The 15,990-nt window shown below is 40.8% G+C and overlaps 2 protein-coding genes across 2 annotated transcripts; one reads left to right on the plus strand and one right to left on the minus strand.

Moving 5' to 3' along the window:
• Positions 1 to 152: 152 nt before the first annotated feature.
• Positions 153 to 11,811, plus strand: LOC134626488 (TBC1 domain family member 10A-like). The gene is made up of 10 exons (XM_063472368.1): positions 153 to 621; positions 1,549 to 2,542; positions 3,273 to 3,372; positions 3,636 to 3,743; positions 4,248 to 4,354; positions 5,055 to 5,169; positions 6,433 to 6,498; positions 6,595 to 6,784; positions 7,655 to 7,809; positions 7,959 to 11,811. Exons 2-10 carry the CDS (start codon positions 1,563 to 1,565, stop codon positions 8,886 to 8,888), a joined length of 2,751 nt encoding a protein of 916 aa, XP_063328438.1. The 5' UTR covers positions 153 to 621; positions 1,549 to 1,562; the 3' UTR covers positions 8,889 to 11,811.
• Positions 11,812 to 12,826: 1,015 nt separating this feature from the next.
• mylpfa (myosin light chain, phosphorylatable, fast skeletal muscle a) lies at positions 12,827 to 15,342 on the minus strand. The gene is made up of 6 exons (XM_063470826.2): positions 15,246 to 15,342; positions 13,948 to 14,023; positions 13,748 to 13,852; positions 13,492 to 13,570; positions 13,340 to 13,388; positions 12,827 to 12,928 (listed from the first exon to the last, which is right to left on the minus strand). The coding sequence occupies exons 1-6, from the start codon at positions 15,279 to 15,281 to the stop codon at positions 12,827 to 12,829; spliced, it is 447 nt and encodes a 148-aa protein (XP_063326896.1). The 5' UTR covers positions 15,282 to 15,342.
• Positions 15,343 to 15,990: the final 648 nt, after the last annotated feature.

The raw sequence follows: 15,990 nt of genomic DNA on the forward strand, positions 1-15,990 counted from the left end.
ACAAACGTCATTGTTCACAACAATAAAAAATTAGACATATCTATTGATATTATCCCGAATTTCTAAATTAGTTTTATGGAAGCGACGACAGTGTGTAAGCAGGGAGGTTCCTGTACGTGTGCGTGCTCGTCGTCTTTTGACGCGAACGCGCGCGTAGCTGTCAGTAGGAAATACAGGCTGTTCGTGTCTGCCGAGCCCCTGCGGCTGTGCCTGGACATCTGATCACAGAAAGTCGGCTTATTACAAAATGAAAATTATCACTTACAGACTCGCTTGACTTTGGTGAGAATGCGTCGAACAAGTGCGCATGTGTAACCGCGGTACCGAGGCATCCCGCTAGCTAGCACGGCTAACAGAAACAGAACACTATCAGGGCTAATGCTAATAGTTAAATAAGCTAACGTAGCTAGCTGTTAACTTAGCTAGCTAGCTCACGGATTGCGGGACGTTTGTTCTCCCAGCTCATCTCCCCGTTCAGCGGTTCCTGCCCCGGTGTCGCCTTTTCGTGTTCTCATTAATTGGATAAGGTTACGGAACCGGAGCTGTGGCGGGGGGACGAGACGACAGGAACCCCCTGGCTGGCTATCCAGGCGGACCGATCACAGTGACACGCCGGTGTGGGTGAGTTGAAGAGTGGAGTTGAAGTTATAGTTGATAGGGGGGTAGCGGGGTGGACAAGGCCTGTGGACGTTGCTCAGCTGGGGCCTGGCAGGGAGGCAGGGTGGGTGTTAACTATTAGCTGCTCGTAAAATGTTGCCTCAGCGCGCCGAATCGGGAAGTTGAGTCGCTTGTAGCAAGGCCTCTTGAGAGGACATACTAACAAAGTGACTGTGACTATTGTGGTGGTGTTATTAGCTGCTAGCTCGTAACACATAGCTGTCTGGAGCAGCCACCACAAACATGAACCTGCTCCATCAGCAAAAAAGCTGGATCACCATGGTCGTCCGTCCGCTTTGTTGAATACCAGTGCACTCGTGCATTTAATGAGGAAATTGCATTTTCTGGGACACTGGCTTAATCATCGATTAAGTACATTTCTGATGTATTTGCTAAGAGTTTTCATTTTTGTGTGTTTTTTGCCGTGAGCCTTTGTGTGACTACAAATAAGAAGTTCCTGAATTATGTAGACACACTACTATCACTTCACTGTACAATATAAGCTTTTGTGGCAAAAGAGGAAATGTAGCTTCGTGTATCTATTGGTGTTAGGTTTATGTTGATAGCACACTTGATATTATGAGGGAAATCTGGGATGGGCTGTGAATTTTTTTTATAGTGAATGTATTATATTAGTTTAAAAATAATATTAATTTAAAATTTTGACTCATTGTTAAACTGCTTCTGTTTTAAGAAGAGTTACAAAGGAATTGTTAGAAGTCTGTTTTCATACACTTTCATACCCATGCTTTATTTTATTATTGACCCGTTGCTGATAAGATTTGTGTCTTTATCCCTCTGTAGCAGCACTATTTGTGTAGCTGTGAGTTTAATATTATTACAATTAAAATTCAACTGCTCATCTTTCTTCTTTCTTTTCTTTTTCTAAAGGAGAGAGTGGAACCATGGCTGAGCTTTCCACCTTATCCCCATCCCCACCTGCTTTGGGTGATCCTCATGCAGCTCCATCTATCCCTCCGTCATCACCAGGGCTTCCTCCACCTAACAGCACTGCTACAGAGTCTACCAGGGAGGTGTCCATACCCAAGTCTTCCCTTTTTAATGACAAAGCTTTGAGTGGAAAAACTTCTGCAGTACTGGCAGGGGGGTCACCCTTGATTCCCCACCGATCCTCAAATCCTCCCGACCTCACAGCTGAGACTCCCCTTCTATCATCGGTACAGCAGCCTGCTCCAGGGAATGAAGAATCAGCAGGAAACGATACAGAGAAAAAGACTAAAAATCCTTCCACTGTGGAGATCTTGAATACTGAAACTGAGACCCCTAAAATAATGAGTGAGCCACCAGCTTCAAGCGAAGTGGCACAGGCGTCCCCCTCTCCTTATCTAAATCCTGGTCCTAACCTATACCCTAGCCTGCATGTCACCTGTAACCCAAATCCTGTTGTAGAAGAAGCTCAACTTAAAGTGGGACAACCCCAGACGACTGCAGGTCCCAATCCCGCACCTGCTCCTCCAGTCTTATCATCATCAGCAGCAGCAGCTGAAGGAGAAAAACCTCAGCCGCTCCAAGAAGCACAAAATGCTCCAAACGAGCCTCCACCTTTGTCCCCAAAGCCTGGTACTCCCAATGAAGCCAGGATGGGAGAACTGCCTGCTACTCCTACCAGAGCTGAACCCCACAGCCCACCACTCCCCCTGATCCAAGAGCCACCGTTGTCCTTCGCTCTACCCAAACCCCGGCCGGCACCAGACACCCTCAGTTACCTTGAGTCAGCCAGCCTGATGTCGGGAACTTTGGAGTCTCTGTCTGGACTGGGAGAAGATGGCAGCTCTGTGGGGTCAGATTCAGAGATTAATGGCCTAACTGTCAGACGCACTGACAAGTATGGCTTCCTAGGTGGGAATCAGTACAGTGAAGGGGGGTAAGTACACATTAACCAGTCACACACACTCCCAGCTACTGTACAAAACCATGTGCTGTGTAATATTAATATTTTAAACAAAACAGAGCAAAAATCTGCTTTTTCATGGTAAGCTTCACTGCAGATGGATCACTATTTGAAATATGAGACACTATTAAATCATGACCACAAAATTGGTTTACTCAGACAAGTGTAACTCTTGCTTGACTGTTTTCCTATGGCCACTTTACACCATCTGACCCACAGAGATCGTCTTCTCCATCCCAGCCTCTCTTTCCTGCCTTCCTCTTCTTCTATGCTACTCTAAACATATCTGTCTGTCCTTTATCTCCCCTTGGTCTGACTCAGATAGTGCTGAGAGCGCTTTTGTGACTCATTATGTACTGACTCTGTCTGTGGTGTATTTCCCATCTGCTCTCTTCCTCCCCCTTTTTTTTGTCAGATTTGCTTTTACTTTTCTGACAAGCTAATTGCTCTTCCTCTGTTGAATAATTAAAGTCTTATTGATTTGCCCTGAGTGTCAGTGCCAGTCAATTCCTGTCATTGTTCGTGATTTTCTGTGAGTGAGCAAAATATTGTGCAAATTAATGCAAGACATAGTGAGGCAAGCCATTTGTGTCATTAGATTAAAGTTACAAATCTCAAAGTGTAGTTTTTAGTGGTATCAAAAGAACAAAGAACTTCCTCATTCTGTCAGCATAAAGTCATTTTATATTACTCACTATTGCAGTGAAAAGGAAGTTCGAGTTGAAGTTGCACGACAGCGGGAGATGAAATGGATTGACATGTTCTGCCACTGGGATAAGTGGGTCAAACATCGCTTCCAGAAGGTACACACACAGCAGCCTTTCAGTATGTGATGGTAAAAGTGAGAACAGAACTGCTAAAAAATTAAATAAATAACAGAACAATCAAGTCACACATCTGATCTTTATTAATGAAACATTCAAGTTGAAAATCTTTATTTATAACGTCACTGCTGCCAGTAAAAACTAGAATCACACACACAGAAACCCCCCAAAGAACATATAGTATGAATTAATGATGGGTAAACGTTATGTCAGAGCTGATGGCCTAAATGTCTGCCTTACAGGTGAAGCTGCGCTGTAGGAAGGGGATTCCATCCTCTCTCAGAGCAAGAGCCTGGCAGCTGCTGTCCAACAGTGAGGAGCTTCTAAGAGACAACCCTGGGAAATTTGAGGTATCACAGTTACCATGTCATTTTTAGCACTAATGAACTAGTTTTCATTTATTCAATGTAGAACGTGGAATAAATACAAATTATTTGATCTCTGTTATTCAACTTTATTCTCTTTCAATTTAAGACAATTGCAGCTGGTTCAAAAATTTGGGGAGATATCTTTAGTATTGACTAAGTGGCTTGTAGTGGGGTTGAGAAGGCCACTTTCAGCTCCAGGAGTGCTAAAGGGGCGCAGGCGCAGGCCTAGTGAGCAATAAGCCTCTTATCAGGACCAGTAATCCTGCCTGTTGATACCCTGCCCCTCTGAGAGGGTCTGGCCTTGACTAGGCGGTGTTCAGCCATTTACGAACTTATTGTTCCTCTTATCTATGAAAGAATTTCTTTGCCAGCATTTTTATTTTTAGTTAATTATTAAACGTCCTGTATAATCCACTTTTATGGCTAAAACATAATTTTCAGAGAATTTATTGATAACCTGTTTGTTTGTTTTCTCTTTCCCTACAGGAGCTGGAGAGAGAGCAGGGAGAGGCTAAATGGTTGGACATTATAGAGAAGGATCTCCACAGGCAGTTCCCCTTTCATGAGATGTTTGCTGCTCGCGGTGGCCACGGGTAAAACAATAAACACAAACACAGTCTATTTTATACCAGAGGAACCATGGCATGCATGATTGATTAAAAAAGGAACACCATGCACTCTGCACTACTTGGAAATGATTTGATCCTTGTAGCTGCGTATCAGGGCAGGGTCCACAGTAGGATGTTACTATATCTGTCGGTAAACATTAAGGCTGTGCCATGTAATAATATCCTGAATAAAACACAGAATCACAGTAGCTCATTGAAAAAGGACTAATAAAAGCTGCTGGCTGTGGGTCTGCAATCAGCAATAAAACGTTCAATATATTTTTTTTAGGCTTTTTCAGACACTCCTGGTAAACTTTTGTTATTGTTTTGTAGGGAAATTTGGCTTCCGCAATAAAACAAATTGGATTCGATTAAAGGCAGAATCAAAGGTAGCAGTAATAGTGATATCAGACATTCAAAGATGAAATTTAAAAAGAGAAAAAAGGGTAACGTGACAAAACGAAGCCAATGAACAAAACAAATGTGTACTTTAAAAAGATGTTTGAAGTAATCCTTGTATAGAATAATTAATATTCTTTCATTTTCTTTCAAGTTTATTGAAATAAATTATTTATTTATTAATATTTATTATTTATGTAATTTTTTTTGAATAGCTCATGAACTGGAGGTAACACCCATGTTCCCCTCGTAAGCCACTGAATAATTGTCATGCTTGTTCTTGCAGGCAACAGGATCTGTACCGAATCCTCAAGGCCTACACCATCTACCGGCCTGATGAGGGTTACTGCCAGGCCCAAGCGCCGGTGGCTGCAGTGCTGCTCATGCACATGCCTGCTGAGGTGAGGGGTAGAATGGTTAGGTTACTGTTTCTCATTAGGTTTTGAGTGTTAGTTTCACAATGATTACTTCAGAAGCGTGATTTCTTGAGAAAGTCTCATGAATATATGAACAATGACTTGTGGTGAAAGTCTCTTTTTACTACAAAAGAACTAAAGTAAATGCAGGTATGTTAAATACCGTCCAGTTTACTTTTGTCCTCCATATCTAAACATGTATCATTTGAAGCAGTGTTTTAAATCCGGTGTGCAGCGTTTGTTTTCAAATAAGAGAAAAAAAGGAAACTGGATGAATTAACACATTGGATGATGAGTTAATCTTACAACCTTTAGTTATGTGTGTTGTCAGACTTTCTTAGAAATCAAGGATGTTTAGCCTTGGTCTTTCTATTTATCCCTCCTCTGCTGACACGTTAATAAAGAGAGGGCGCATGACAAAAGAGAGTAGGCAGAGCGAGAAAACAAAACGCATCTGAAACGTGACTTTATTTGGTTGTTATTTCACTGGAAAGTCTTCTTAATTAAAAATAGGAGACCGAAGAAGCCTAAAATGCTTATTAAACCGCCCCTAACCCACATTACAAGGTGACATCATTTCTTTCTGTGACCTCACTTCTGTCCGCGATGGAAACAGCGTGGGCTGATGTTTTTACAGTATTGTGACCACACCTGCTTAAATGTTACTGTCGCAGTGTGAAATCTAAGTTTGCTCATTTCTTTAAATAAACAGGTGAGCGTGAACTGTGTTATGTAAGGCTTGTTTTCTCACGTCAGTACCTCATAGCAAACTGCGCCTTTACCTCTTTGTCACAATTAGACTTGCAGAATTTTTTTCAGATAATGCTTTCTTATGAAACCAACATCTATTTAAAGCTGGGCAAGCTGATTTTTGTTTGTTTGTTTGTTTGTTTGACATAAAAAGATGTATTCAGGAAATAATTGATGTTATTCAGTCAAGTTTTGCTCTTTGTTTTAGTGGTTAATGCTTTAATATTAAATACACTTGCTTAGCAAACACATGAAGCAGCAGAGGGCATAATAATGCACATATCTGCTTTAAACGCACTCTGATTATACTCAATTGTGTTTACAACACTGATGAGAAGTTCTACTTTTTATATTGTTTCTTAGTATTTTGCAATCTACTTGTAGTGTAGTGTCCACATAGTCCTCTCCCACACTATAATAAGTCAGAATATATTTGTTTTTCAATCTACAATTTATTGTTTGCAGTGCAAGCCTTTAACTTTTCTTTCTGTTTCACAGCAAGCGTTTTGGTGCCTCGTCCAAATATGTGAGAAATATCTTCCTGGCTACTACAGTGCAGGACTGGTGAGTGAATAAACACGTATTGCTAGTCTGTTACACAGTTATCTCAGTTTTAATAACTTTGTTTTAATTTTTTTATTTATTTTTTTTGCCCTTTAGGAAGCGATTCAACTTGATGGCGAGATCTTTTTCTCTCTGTTGCGTCGCACGTGTCCAATGGCGTATCGTCATCTTAAGAAGTTCAAGATCGACCCCATTCTCTACATGACGGAGTGGTTCATGTGTATCTTCTCACGCACTTTACCATGGTCCTGTGTCCTGCGTGTATGGGACATGTTCTTCTGTGAAGGTACCGTTAATATCTGCAGGTTTCACAGCCAGTTGTCAGCGCTTTTGTCTGTTTAGTGAATTTGATCCATGTACCTCTGTTTATAAATTACTTGCAAATGTGCATGAAACAGTCTGACCTTAAATATCCAATCCAATTTTATTTATAAAGCGCTTTAAAATAGCCAGCACAGGACCAGAGTGCTGTACATTAAATAAGTTAAGAACAATAGAATAAAATAAAACAGCAAAAAAATAAAACCCAAATGCATCAAATTAAATTTAAAATGTAAATAGCAGGTACTTTACGACCAGCAACCTGATTTGATTAAATGCAGGAGCTGTAAGAATGCAGCATTTTACTGTTTTGTTTTTTTGTTAAATAATTTTTATTTTAATCCTGTGGAAAAAGAGAAAAAGGGTGTTTTTTCCATCTCCGTATTTTTGCTATTGGATTCTGCTGTAGTAGTTTTTCATGATTCACCGTTCAAAGTAACCCACGTTTATCTGGCGCTGGGGCTTTTGCAGTCATAGTGTTCATCCTCTTCAAGCTATTGTAGCTCCCCTTTCTCCTCCCTTTAAAGCTGCTCTATTCAGAAATGCTCGAAACATGGCGGTGTGGCTGCAACCACAGAAGCCCCGCCCTCTTCTGTGGTCTGTGGAGCGGTGTGCCTGAGATGACCATATTAGGAATATCAGCCCTCATTTACATCGTGCACAACCAAGAATAGAAAATGTCTATGTCCTCAACTGTATCGGTGTTTATGACTTGTGAAAATAAGAAAATGCATAATTCTTCCCCTTTAACAAAACTTTGAGAACTGCTTTTTTTTTTTTTTTTTTTTAAGTTTTTCTAGATTGAAAGAAACCTAACTTAAGTGTCTGTGTGTAGGAGTGAAGATAGTCTTCCGTGTCGGCCTGGTGCTACTGAAACAGATGCTTGGCTCTGTGGATAAACTTCGGGAACTTCAGGGCATGTATGAGACCATGGAGCGTCTAAGAAACATCTCACCCGACACTATCAGAGAGGACATATTGGTACAGGAGGTCAGTGTTTGTGGAGGCCGTGTACATAAAACTTGTTTCTGTTTTTACTCAGAGACACGAGTTATTAGTCATTTTATCCTGTTGTGGCTCATCTTGTTATCCTCACTTCCTCTGTCTGTCTCTACTTTGTCTGATGTTTTGTTGTCCAGATCGTCGCTCTCCCAGTGACTGAGGCACTCATAGAGAGAGAGTGCAACATTCAGGTGAGGAAGTGGAGGGAGTCCAGAGGGGAACTTATGCACCAGCCGGGACGCCGCCTTCACGGTACAAGAGCTATCTTTGAGTACAAACGCAGAGCTGCTTCCATCAGCTCTGGTGGAAGCTTCTCTTTCCTAGGAAGCTCGGTCCCACCACCAGGACCCCTCAGGGCCTCTTCCAGTCTGCTGTCACTCCCTGGCTTCCGCAAATCTAAGGCTCCTTTCCACTCCCACGCCAAGAAGGGCTCCTTCTCAGGGCCGTCAGGATTTGAGGGCTTTCCACCTCCGTCACCACCCGCAGTAACATCGAGCTCGAACCGAGGGCCCAGCCAGAAACCACCTATGCCCCCAGGGGCAGGTCAGAAGGCAGCACCACAGAGCCCCTTAGTATCAAAGGTGGCTAGTTCATCTCATGGTCCTGCTCCAGCCTCAGAGAGCACATCAGCACAGGGCGAGCCTGCTTCTTGGGCCCCAATGCAAAGCACACCACAACCCCCCGCTACTCTGGCCCCCTCTCCTAAGATCGTCTCGGAGCAAATTACTCCCACTATCCCTTCTCCTACTGCAAACAACGCCCCTCTGCCCCCATGCCCAGATTCAAAAAAAGAAACGGCACCTCCACCAGCCGATGCCGCAAACGTGGAGGAAGAAGGAAAGAAGAAGAAGAAAAGCAAAGAGGACAAGAAGAAGGATAAGGAAGATGAGAAGAAAAAACAGAAGGAAAAGAAGGAAAAAGAAAAGGCTGAAAAAGAGAGGCTCAAAAAAGAGAAAGAGAAGCTAGAAAAAGAGAAGAAGAAAGGGGGCAAGAAAAAAGACAAAGGAGGAGGAGGAGGGGATGCAGAGGACAAAAATGGAGCTGCAGCAGCGAAAGAGTCGGCCTAATTTTCCACCTCGTCATTCCAGGATAACAAAAAAAGGGAGGCTGAACAAACAAAACAACACAAAAAAAGAGGTCAGGGGAACAAAAGATCCCCAAAAACAGTGACTAATATAAAAATGGGATGGCTTCCTATATAATGCATCATTTCAAGGATTTAAAGTAGTCTAAGGACTATGTTGGAGAAAACTGGATCATGGTTTCAACAGCACCTCGGGGCACTTTTTGCCTCTCGTGAGATGGGACAAAATTTCCTTTGTTTCTTTCTTTTTTCCCCAACTGGAGCATGGACTGTGAAACTTTTTTTTTTAATTATTCTATATATAAAGGATTGCAGTCACTTTCTGTTTTAGTTTTTTTAAATTCTTTTTTTCCTCTTCTTTTTTTAATTATTTTAATCAAACTGATGGCAGTGGTGTGAGGAAAAATCGGCTCAAACGCTTGCAGAAGTTGTTACGGTGCCATAAAAAATGTAAATAAAAGGTCTACCTACGATACATAGGATCGTGTTAACACTCCATATGCCCCGTCACGTCTCATCTGATGAAAAGGGTTATTTGGGGGAGGGGAGAAAACGAAAATAAATCATTTAAAGTCATCTCAAACGCAGGCACTGAAGACAGAAATGCTAGTAATATTGTTGAGGATGTATTTATTGTCACGTTTAATGTTGTCTGTGCCTTAGTAGTATAGTGAAATGTGTCAATGTGCTTTGTGTGGCCTCCCTTTTTTGTTTTAAGTCAAACTACCATTGAATCCCTTCTGTGTTTTCAAACTTTTACTAGATTAGATTAAAAAAAAACAACAAAAACAAAAACAAAAGAGGGAGAAGTAGAGGAAAAACAGTACCTTGTAGTCTTGTAGTGACGGCAGTGTTTTAATGGGTCACTCTTTTTTTTGTTGTTTTTGTTTTGGACAAGCAGGTAATGTTTTTATTTTAGGTTTTAGTTTTTTTGTTTTAGGTTTTTTTTTTGTTGTTGTTGTTGTTGTTGTTTTTTTTCAAGGGTTAAAAAAAGGAGGTACAACATTATCAGTAAATTGCTTGTGTGCTAACATGCAAGCTGTATCTGTGCACAAGTCCTGCAGACCAAATATCCTTCTGTGAGTTTAGTATTATTTCAGTTTCATTGAACAAAATCGTGTGCGCAGCCAAAATTTGGTATGGGTTCCTTAACTCATTAGAATGTGATTTCAAGTATCGTAAGAGAATGAAGAATTTTTTTTTTTTTTTTTTGCACTTGTCATTTTGTCACAAAGCACCACTGAAGTTGACCACTTCTTTAGTGCGGTGACATGGAAAACAAGCGTCTCAGCAGGCTGGTTTCAGCCTTGTGGACCTATAGGAAGCCACTTGACTGGAGGTGCCAGGTGTGCCAATGTAGCATTAACCTCTGATCTTTGACCTTTTGGGCTCTGATGTATTTATGTAAAAAGTGGTTAATTTAATCAAATATAGTATATTATGAATTATTATTATTATTTTGGATCTGAGTATTTTTCTATCTAAGTGAGAGACACCTGGTTGACTGGAATTGAGGCTGACTACACAGCGTAGTTGCAGAGGAACTGTTTAAAGTCTTTTATTTTTATTTCATTTCTTGTTTTCTTTTTTGTTTTCTTTTTGCACATTAAGTCTTCAGCTTCAGCAAACTCAATGCATGTCTTTTGGTTTACTTTCACTGTTGGTTTGGTCAGCTTAGGTTCACGAGTCTCCAGTTTACTGAAGTGCAGTATTAACAGACTTGAGTGTGGGGGGGAAAATGAGCCTTAGACTTGAGAGAACAAACTTTAGAACGACTGACTTTGGCAGAATATTTAGGAACTGAAGGTCTTTGTACTGTGTCATATACTAAAAAGTGGTTTTTAATTGAACATCTTAAGTACTTCTGTCTCACCAAGTTGTGTTGTAACATTCATAATGACTTATGGACTAACTCCCTAATGTATTTACACTCAATGTTCTGTACTGTAACATATTTATGCATACATTAAGTGGCGCTGAACCCTGTCAGTATATGATGAATAGTGCCAGGTAGTTAGTGTAAACCATTTGATGGCAAGAAAAACAAACATTGATGCTCTTTAACTGTACTGTTTGGTAGTTGATGATTAGAGGGACTTTCGTGTACTTGTAGCCAACATGTCCTCCATATTCATTGTTTTCCCACTTGTTTCAGGTCTTCACAGGGCTGTCATTTATATATAAATATGAATATCACACTCTCCTTCCCTCTTCTGTTTCGACGGCAGCGCATTATAGGCACAGATTAAGTGTAGTGTTTAGTGTGGATAATCTGAACACATCTATGCAAACTTTGCTTCATCATGTCTGTTGGCGTGTGTCTATGTGGTGACAGCAGCATTGATTTTACCTCTGATCGTGCTGATCTGAGTGGTGCCGTCAGGGGGTGGGGGAAAGGATTTTGTGCTTCACCACGTTTTTTTGTTTTTTTTTCCCCTGTAACACTTTCAGGCCCGTGGACTATGGTATTTATGAGCAATATGTCCTCGCAGCTCACATCTGGATGATGGTGTCGTTTGTCTTTGTTCAGGGGGCTGGAAGTGATGTGATGATCAAATGAATCTGACACTAGCTGCTCTTTGCTCTGCTCTGCAATAGTGACAAAGCCTATTTGTATCAGGTCCTTTGTGCATTTCTCCATTGACCCTGAAGTTGTAATTCTTAAGTACATTTCATTGGGAATAACTCAACTGATGCAAACATTTCAAAAAAGGAAAATGTGTCTCAGCTGTTTGGGTTTTTTTTTTCTTCCTATGCCGTTACGTCTTTAGTGTCTTTAAGTTTACATGTCACTCTCTTCTCTGGCGAAAGTGAAATAAAATCATAGCTAATTGAATTCATTCCTTCAGATCTGCAACTATTGTATTTATAATTAATGATGATAATGACATTTGTGATGAGTAATAAACCATAATATATTAAATCACTTGGGTAATGTTTTTCTTTTTTGGTGTGTGGCCTACATGTTTGGAAAGATTAAAAATCTAGGCTTGATTTAAATAACCAGCATTTTATTTTGAAGTTAAGAGTCGGCTGAGTCTGTTTTTATTTATAATTGTTCCCCCCATATTTGGCAGGAAGAAGCTCCACCAGATGTCACCAAATGGGTGATTTTTGCTGCTCAAACCCTGCCCCACAGAGCCACTGAACAGACACACTATTGTACAAAAGAAAAGAGATTTTTATTCAGTTTTTTTCCCTTTTATTCATTACAGAGGAAAGGTGAGGAAGAGTCCAGTCACTGGATTCAAGACAGCTTATGGAAAAAAAGGTGATTTGTTAGTTGCTAGAAGGAGGGGAGGGAAAGGAATCGAAGAATTGAATGTTTTCTTTCGGCCCTTTCTCTCCTCTCCTTCAACCTTTTCTTTCTTTCTTTTTTTCTTTTTTTTAACTTTTCAAATAAATAAAGTTTCCGTCACTTTAATGAGGTAACTTTTTTCTAATCTAACCTGCAAATTCTCTGTCCTCACCTCCTCTACTCAGAAGGACATCTTCAAAATTTGGAATGAAGTCCTCATGCTTGGTGTGTCCCTCCAAATAATGTGTTCCTCTCAGATACTGAGGGAAGCAGAGGGGACGCGATTCATTCACACTAAAGCACCTTTGAGGCTAGAGTGACGGGCCACACAGAGACGAAGAGGTGAGACGACAGAAGCTGTTTGCACGGAAAGAAAAGTTGGAAATGATGTTACTGGATAATTTTTATTAATAATAATCATCCTTATTCCCCATAAGCAAACATAGACATCCCTCGGGCGTCAGTCATCTCATGTGTCAGTGTGATAAGTCTTTGGTTTAAACATGAGCGGCTGAGCACCTGGGCTTACACAGAAGGTGAGTGGGAAGAAAGGAGGAAAGAAAAGGACAGGGAAGGCAGAATAGCAAAGGGATTGTTGTCTTTCTTGTCTTCTAGATTTTTCTTTACTCCTCCTTCTCCTCTCCGTGTGTGATGACGTAGCAGATGTTCTTGTAGTCTACGTTGCCAGCAACATCTGGGGGGAAGGCGGCCCACATGTTCTTAATCTGAGGGAGAAAAGCAAAGTTGGAAATTCACCACATTGAGAAAGTAGCATGGTCCATAATTAAATATTTGGTCCGTCAGTCAAATAATCTCTCACTGAAGAATAATAATAAATTATATGTTTAAAGGAACAGTAAGGATTTGTTTTAAAGACTACAAAAATAGTCTATAAATAGACTTGGGTGTACATTTTTTTCAGTAAAGGGAAGACCCATCCCAAATATCCAAAGAAATAAGGGCGCTACCATATCCCAATCTAGATAAAAAATAGAACTTTTTAACTTTCTTCTGTTAAATTATTTAATAATTATTTAATTTTAATTAATTTTATTTCTTAAAGATGGGCTGAGTAACAGTGTACAGTAACAACATCAAAGGGCCACTGTGCCAAAATGTGGAATTACTGATTTTACCTCCTCCTTGGTGAACCTGTCGCACTGAGTGGTCAAGAGCTCCTCAAGGCTGGAATAGGTTAAAAAAAAAAAGATTTTAATGGTTTAAATTCTGAATTCTTTCCACTTGGACCAACATAGATGATAAAAGAGATTGTTTTAAAAGTCCTCACAATTCCTTCTTGATGGTTCCGGTACCCTCGGGGTCCAGGACCTTAAAGGCGCTAAGAATAACGTCTTCGGGATCAGCACCTGGTGAGGACAGGGGGTCGGTTACACAATGTTAGCGGGAAAATATGCAAGCATTAGCATTAACACATAACTGTGCATCATGTGTTAGCACCCCTTTATCTGAAAGCACTTAAAAGGAAATCGGGGAACTTTAGCGCCAGTGTAATATAAGTCGTTTGGTGAAAATGGGATTCCCACCCTTCAGCTTCTCTCCGAACATGGTGAGGAAGACGGTGAAGTTGATTGGGCCGCTGGCCTCTTTGATCATGGCCTCCAGCTCCTCATTCTTCACGTTCAGCTGGCCTGAAGAGCATGGAAATTAAAATCAAGATGAGAGAGAGCGTGAAGTGAATTCACACATGCTTTCTGGGGTGTGAATTGCTTCCATCTGGACTCACCCATTGAGGCCAGCACGTCCCTCAGGTCATCTTTGCTGATGATACCATCTCTGTTCTGGTCAATGATTGTGAAAGCCTGGAAAGAAACGCTTGGGTTTAATATTGGAAGGAAACACTTGGGGCTGATGCGGTCTGTGTGGTTAGGCGGGATCAGACCTCTTTAGGCATTTACGAACTCCTCTGTCAATAGTTTGTTCAATAAAGTGGCAGCTGGTAAGAATCTTTGACACACAAATGATGATAGACGATACTGTGTAAGAAAGAGCCTTAGTGGGCTTTTGGTGGCAGGAGGGGGTGTTTAATCCCCCCACCCCAGTCTTTTCTTACATGTTAATTTGGGAAAGTATCATTAGAGTACAGCTGTCTGATCTACTCTGCATCTTACAACCATGAAACTTAAGATAACCCCTTGGACTTGGACTTGAACTTCACTCACTGACCTTTCTTTCCACCTTCTCCCCTTGCTCTCCTTTTCCTTACTCTCTCTCTCTCTCTCACACACACACACACATTTGTGCTGATAGTTACAAATACATCCTGCTGCCTGCTAGCTTTCCATCTATGCAATGTGCTAAGATCATGCTAATCATTATTACATGTGTTCCCTGTGTGGCACTTAAGAAGCCTGTATCACTTATCAGGGGATAAATATGTTCTATTCGGAGCTCACATCACTTGGCAACACACTGAAAACCTGGACACCATCGTTATCCAGAGTCGTGACGGCGTGCTCTTCTCAAATCAAGTCTCCCTGACCTTAATGAACTCTGACACAACCTTTAATCTTTATTTTTTTACACTTTTTGCTTTTGCACTTTGCCTTTTCTTTCTAATCTTATCAAATGTTCAGTGGCATCTGAAAAATAAACCTTTAAAAATATGTCATACCCAAAAGTGAGTCTAACCCCTTTGTTTTTCTTTTCTGCATCATAACAGGGGTTAGTTTGTTCTCCTTGGCATCCCAGACTTTACCCAGCTGTGACAGCTGACAGTAGCTAGGAGGGGGGGAGTCAGAGGTGGATGAAATACGGAGCGCTTCAGATGGTGTCGAAATTTCAGCGCTGCTCCTAACGACATTCCTATGATTATTAAACTGTCAGGGGAGAAGTGGAAGCATGCAAAATAGCAACTGCTGTGAAAACAGATCTTTAGAGTTGCTAAACCAAACTCTAATTCTGCACAGATTCAGATTCTGAGGCTATTTAAATATCTTTGACAACTAATCGGAGACTGTCAAACGCTTCCAGGGCGTTCAGCCATCAGGGATGCTTATGGAGTAGGGATGAAGACGACCTCACCTCTTTGTACTCCTGAATCTGGCTCTGCTCAAACATGGAGAACACATTGGAGGAGCCGCTGTCTCCTGCTGCCTGCCTCCTCTTGGCCTTCTTTGGTGCCTGGAGGACAAAGACAAGCACATCATCTTCAAATGAATCTGGGATGCTGATGAGTGCGGAACAAGATTCGGTAACCCTTACTTTTATCAATCTATCTCAATAGGATGTTTAATAATATTAACCTTTCTAAGCTATATAAGCTTTATAAATTATACTAAAATCATAAAAATAATCAATTTTGCGTAGCCACTCTAAACTTGTCTGATTGGAAATCAATGCTCATCCAGATTACACTTCAGGTTCAAGTTCAGGTCCATCATTCAGGCTTGTTAAAAAAACATGATAGCTAATTTAACACAAGTTATGCTTGTGTGAAATTTTATGAATTTGATATTTTTTCCTCAATTTAGCTTTTCCGAACTAATCAATTTGGCGTGCAATGTATCTAAAAATTTGTATCGACTAATAGCAACAATTCATTAGAATCCAAGGCTCTTTACAGCTGCATCACCAAAAATCCAGTTCTCCAAAATCCAAACTTCTATTCTGGAATTTCTATTTCAAAATTAGACCAAAAAAAAAAAATGTAATCCATGGGGTTGGTTCAAATTCTCCTGTAGATATTTCCACCATCACTGTGCAGAGATGTGGGAAGCCTGGTACTCACCATCTTGAGAGCTGAGGTTTGGGTGATCAAGAAAGGGAA

The sequence above is a fragment of the Pelmatolapia mariae genome, linkage group LG4 (genome assembly GCF_036321145.2).
Source record: "Pelmatolapia mariae isolate MD_Pm_ZW linkage group LG4, Pm_UMD_F_2, whole genome shotgun sequence".
Taxonomy (NCBI): Eukaryota; Metazoa; Chordata; class Actinopteri; order Cichliformes; family Cichlidae; genus Pelmatolapia; species Pelmatolapia mariae.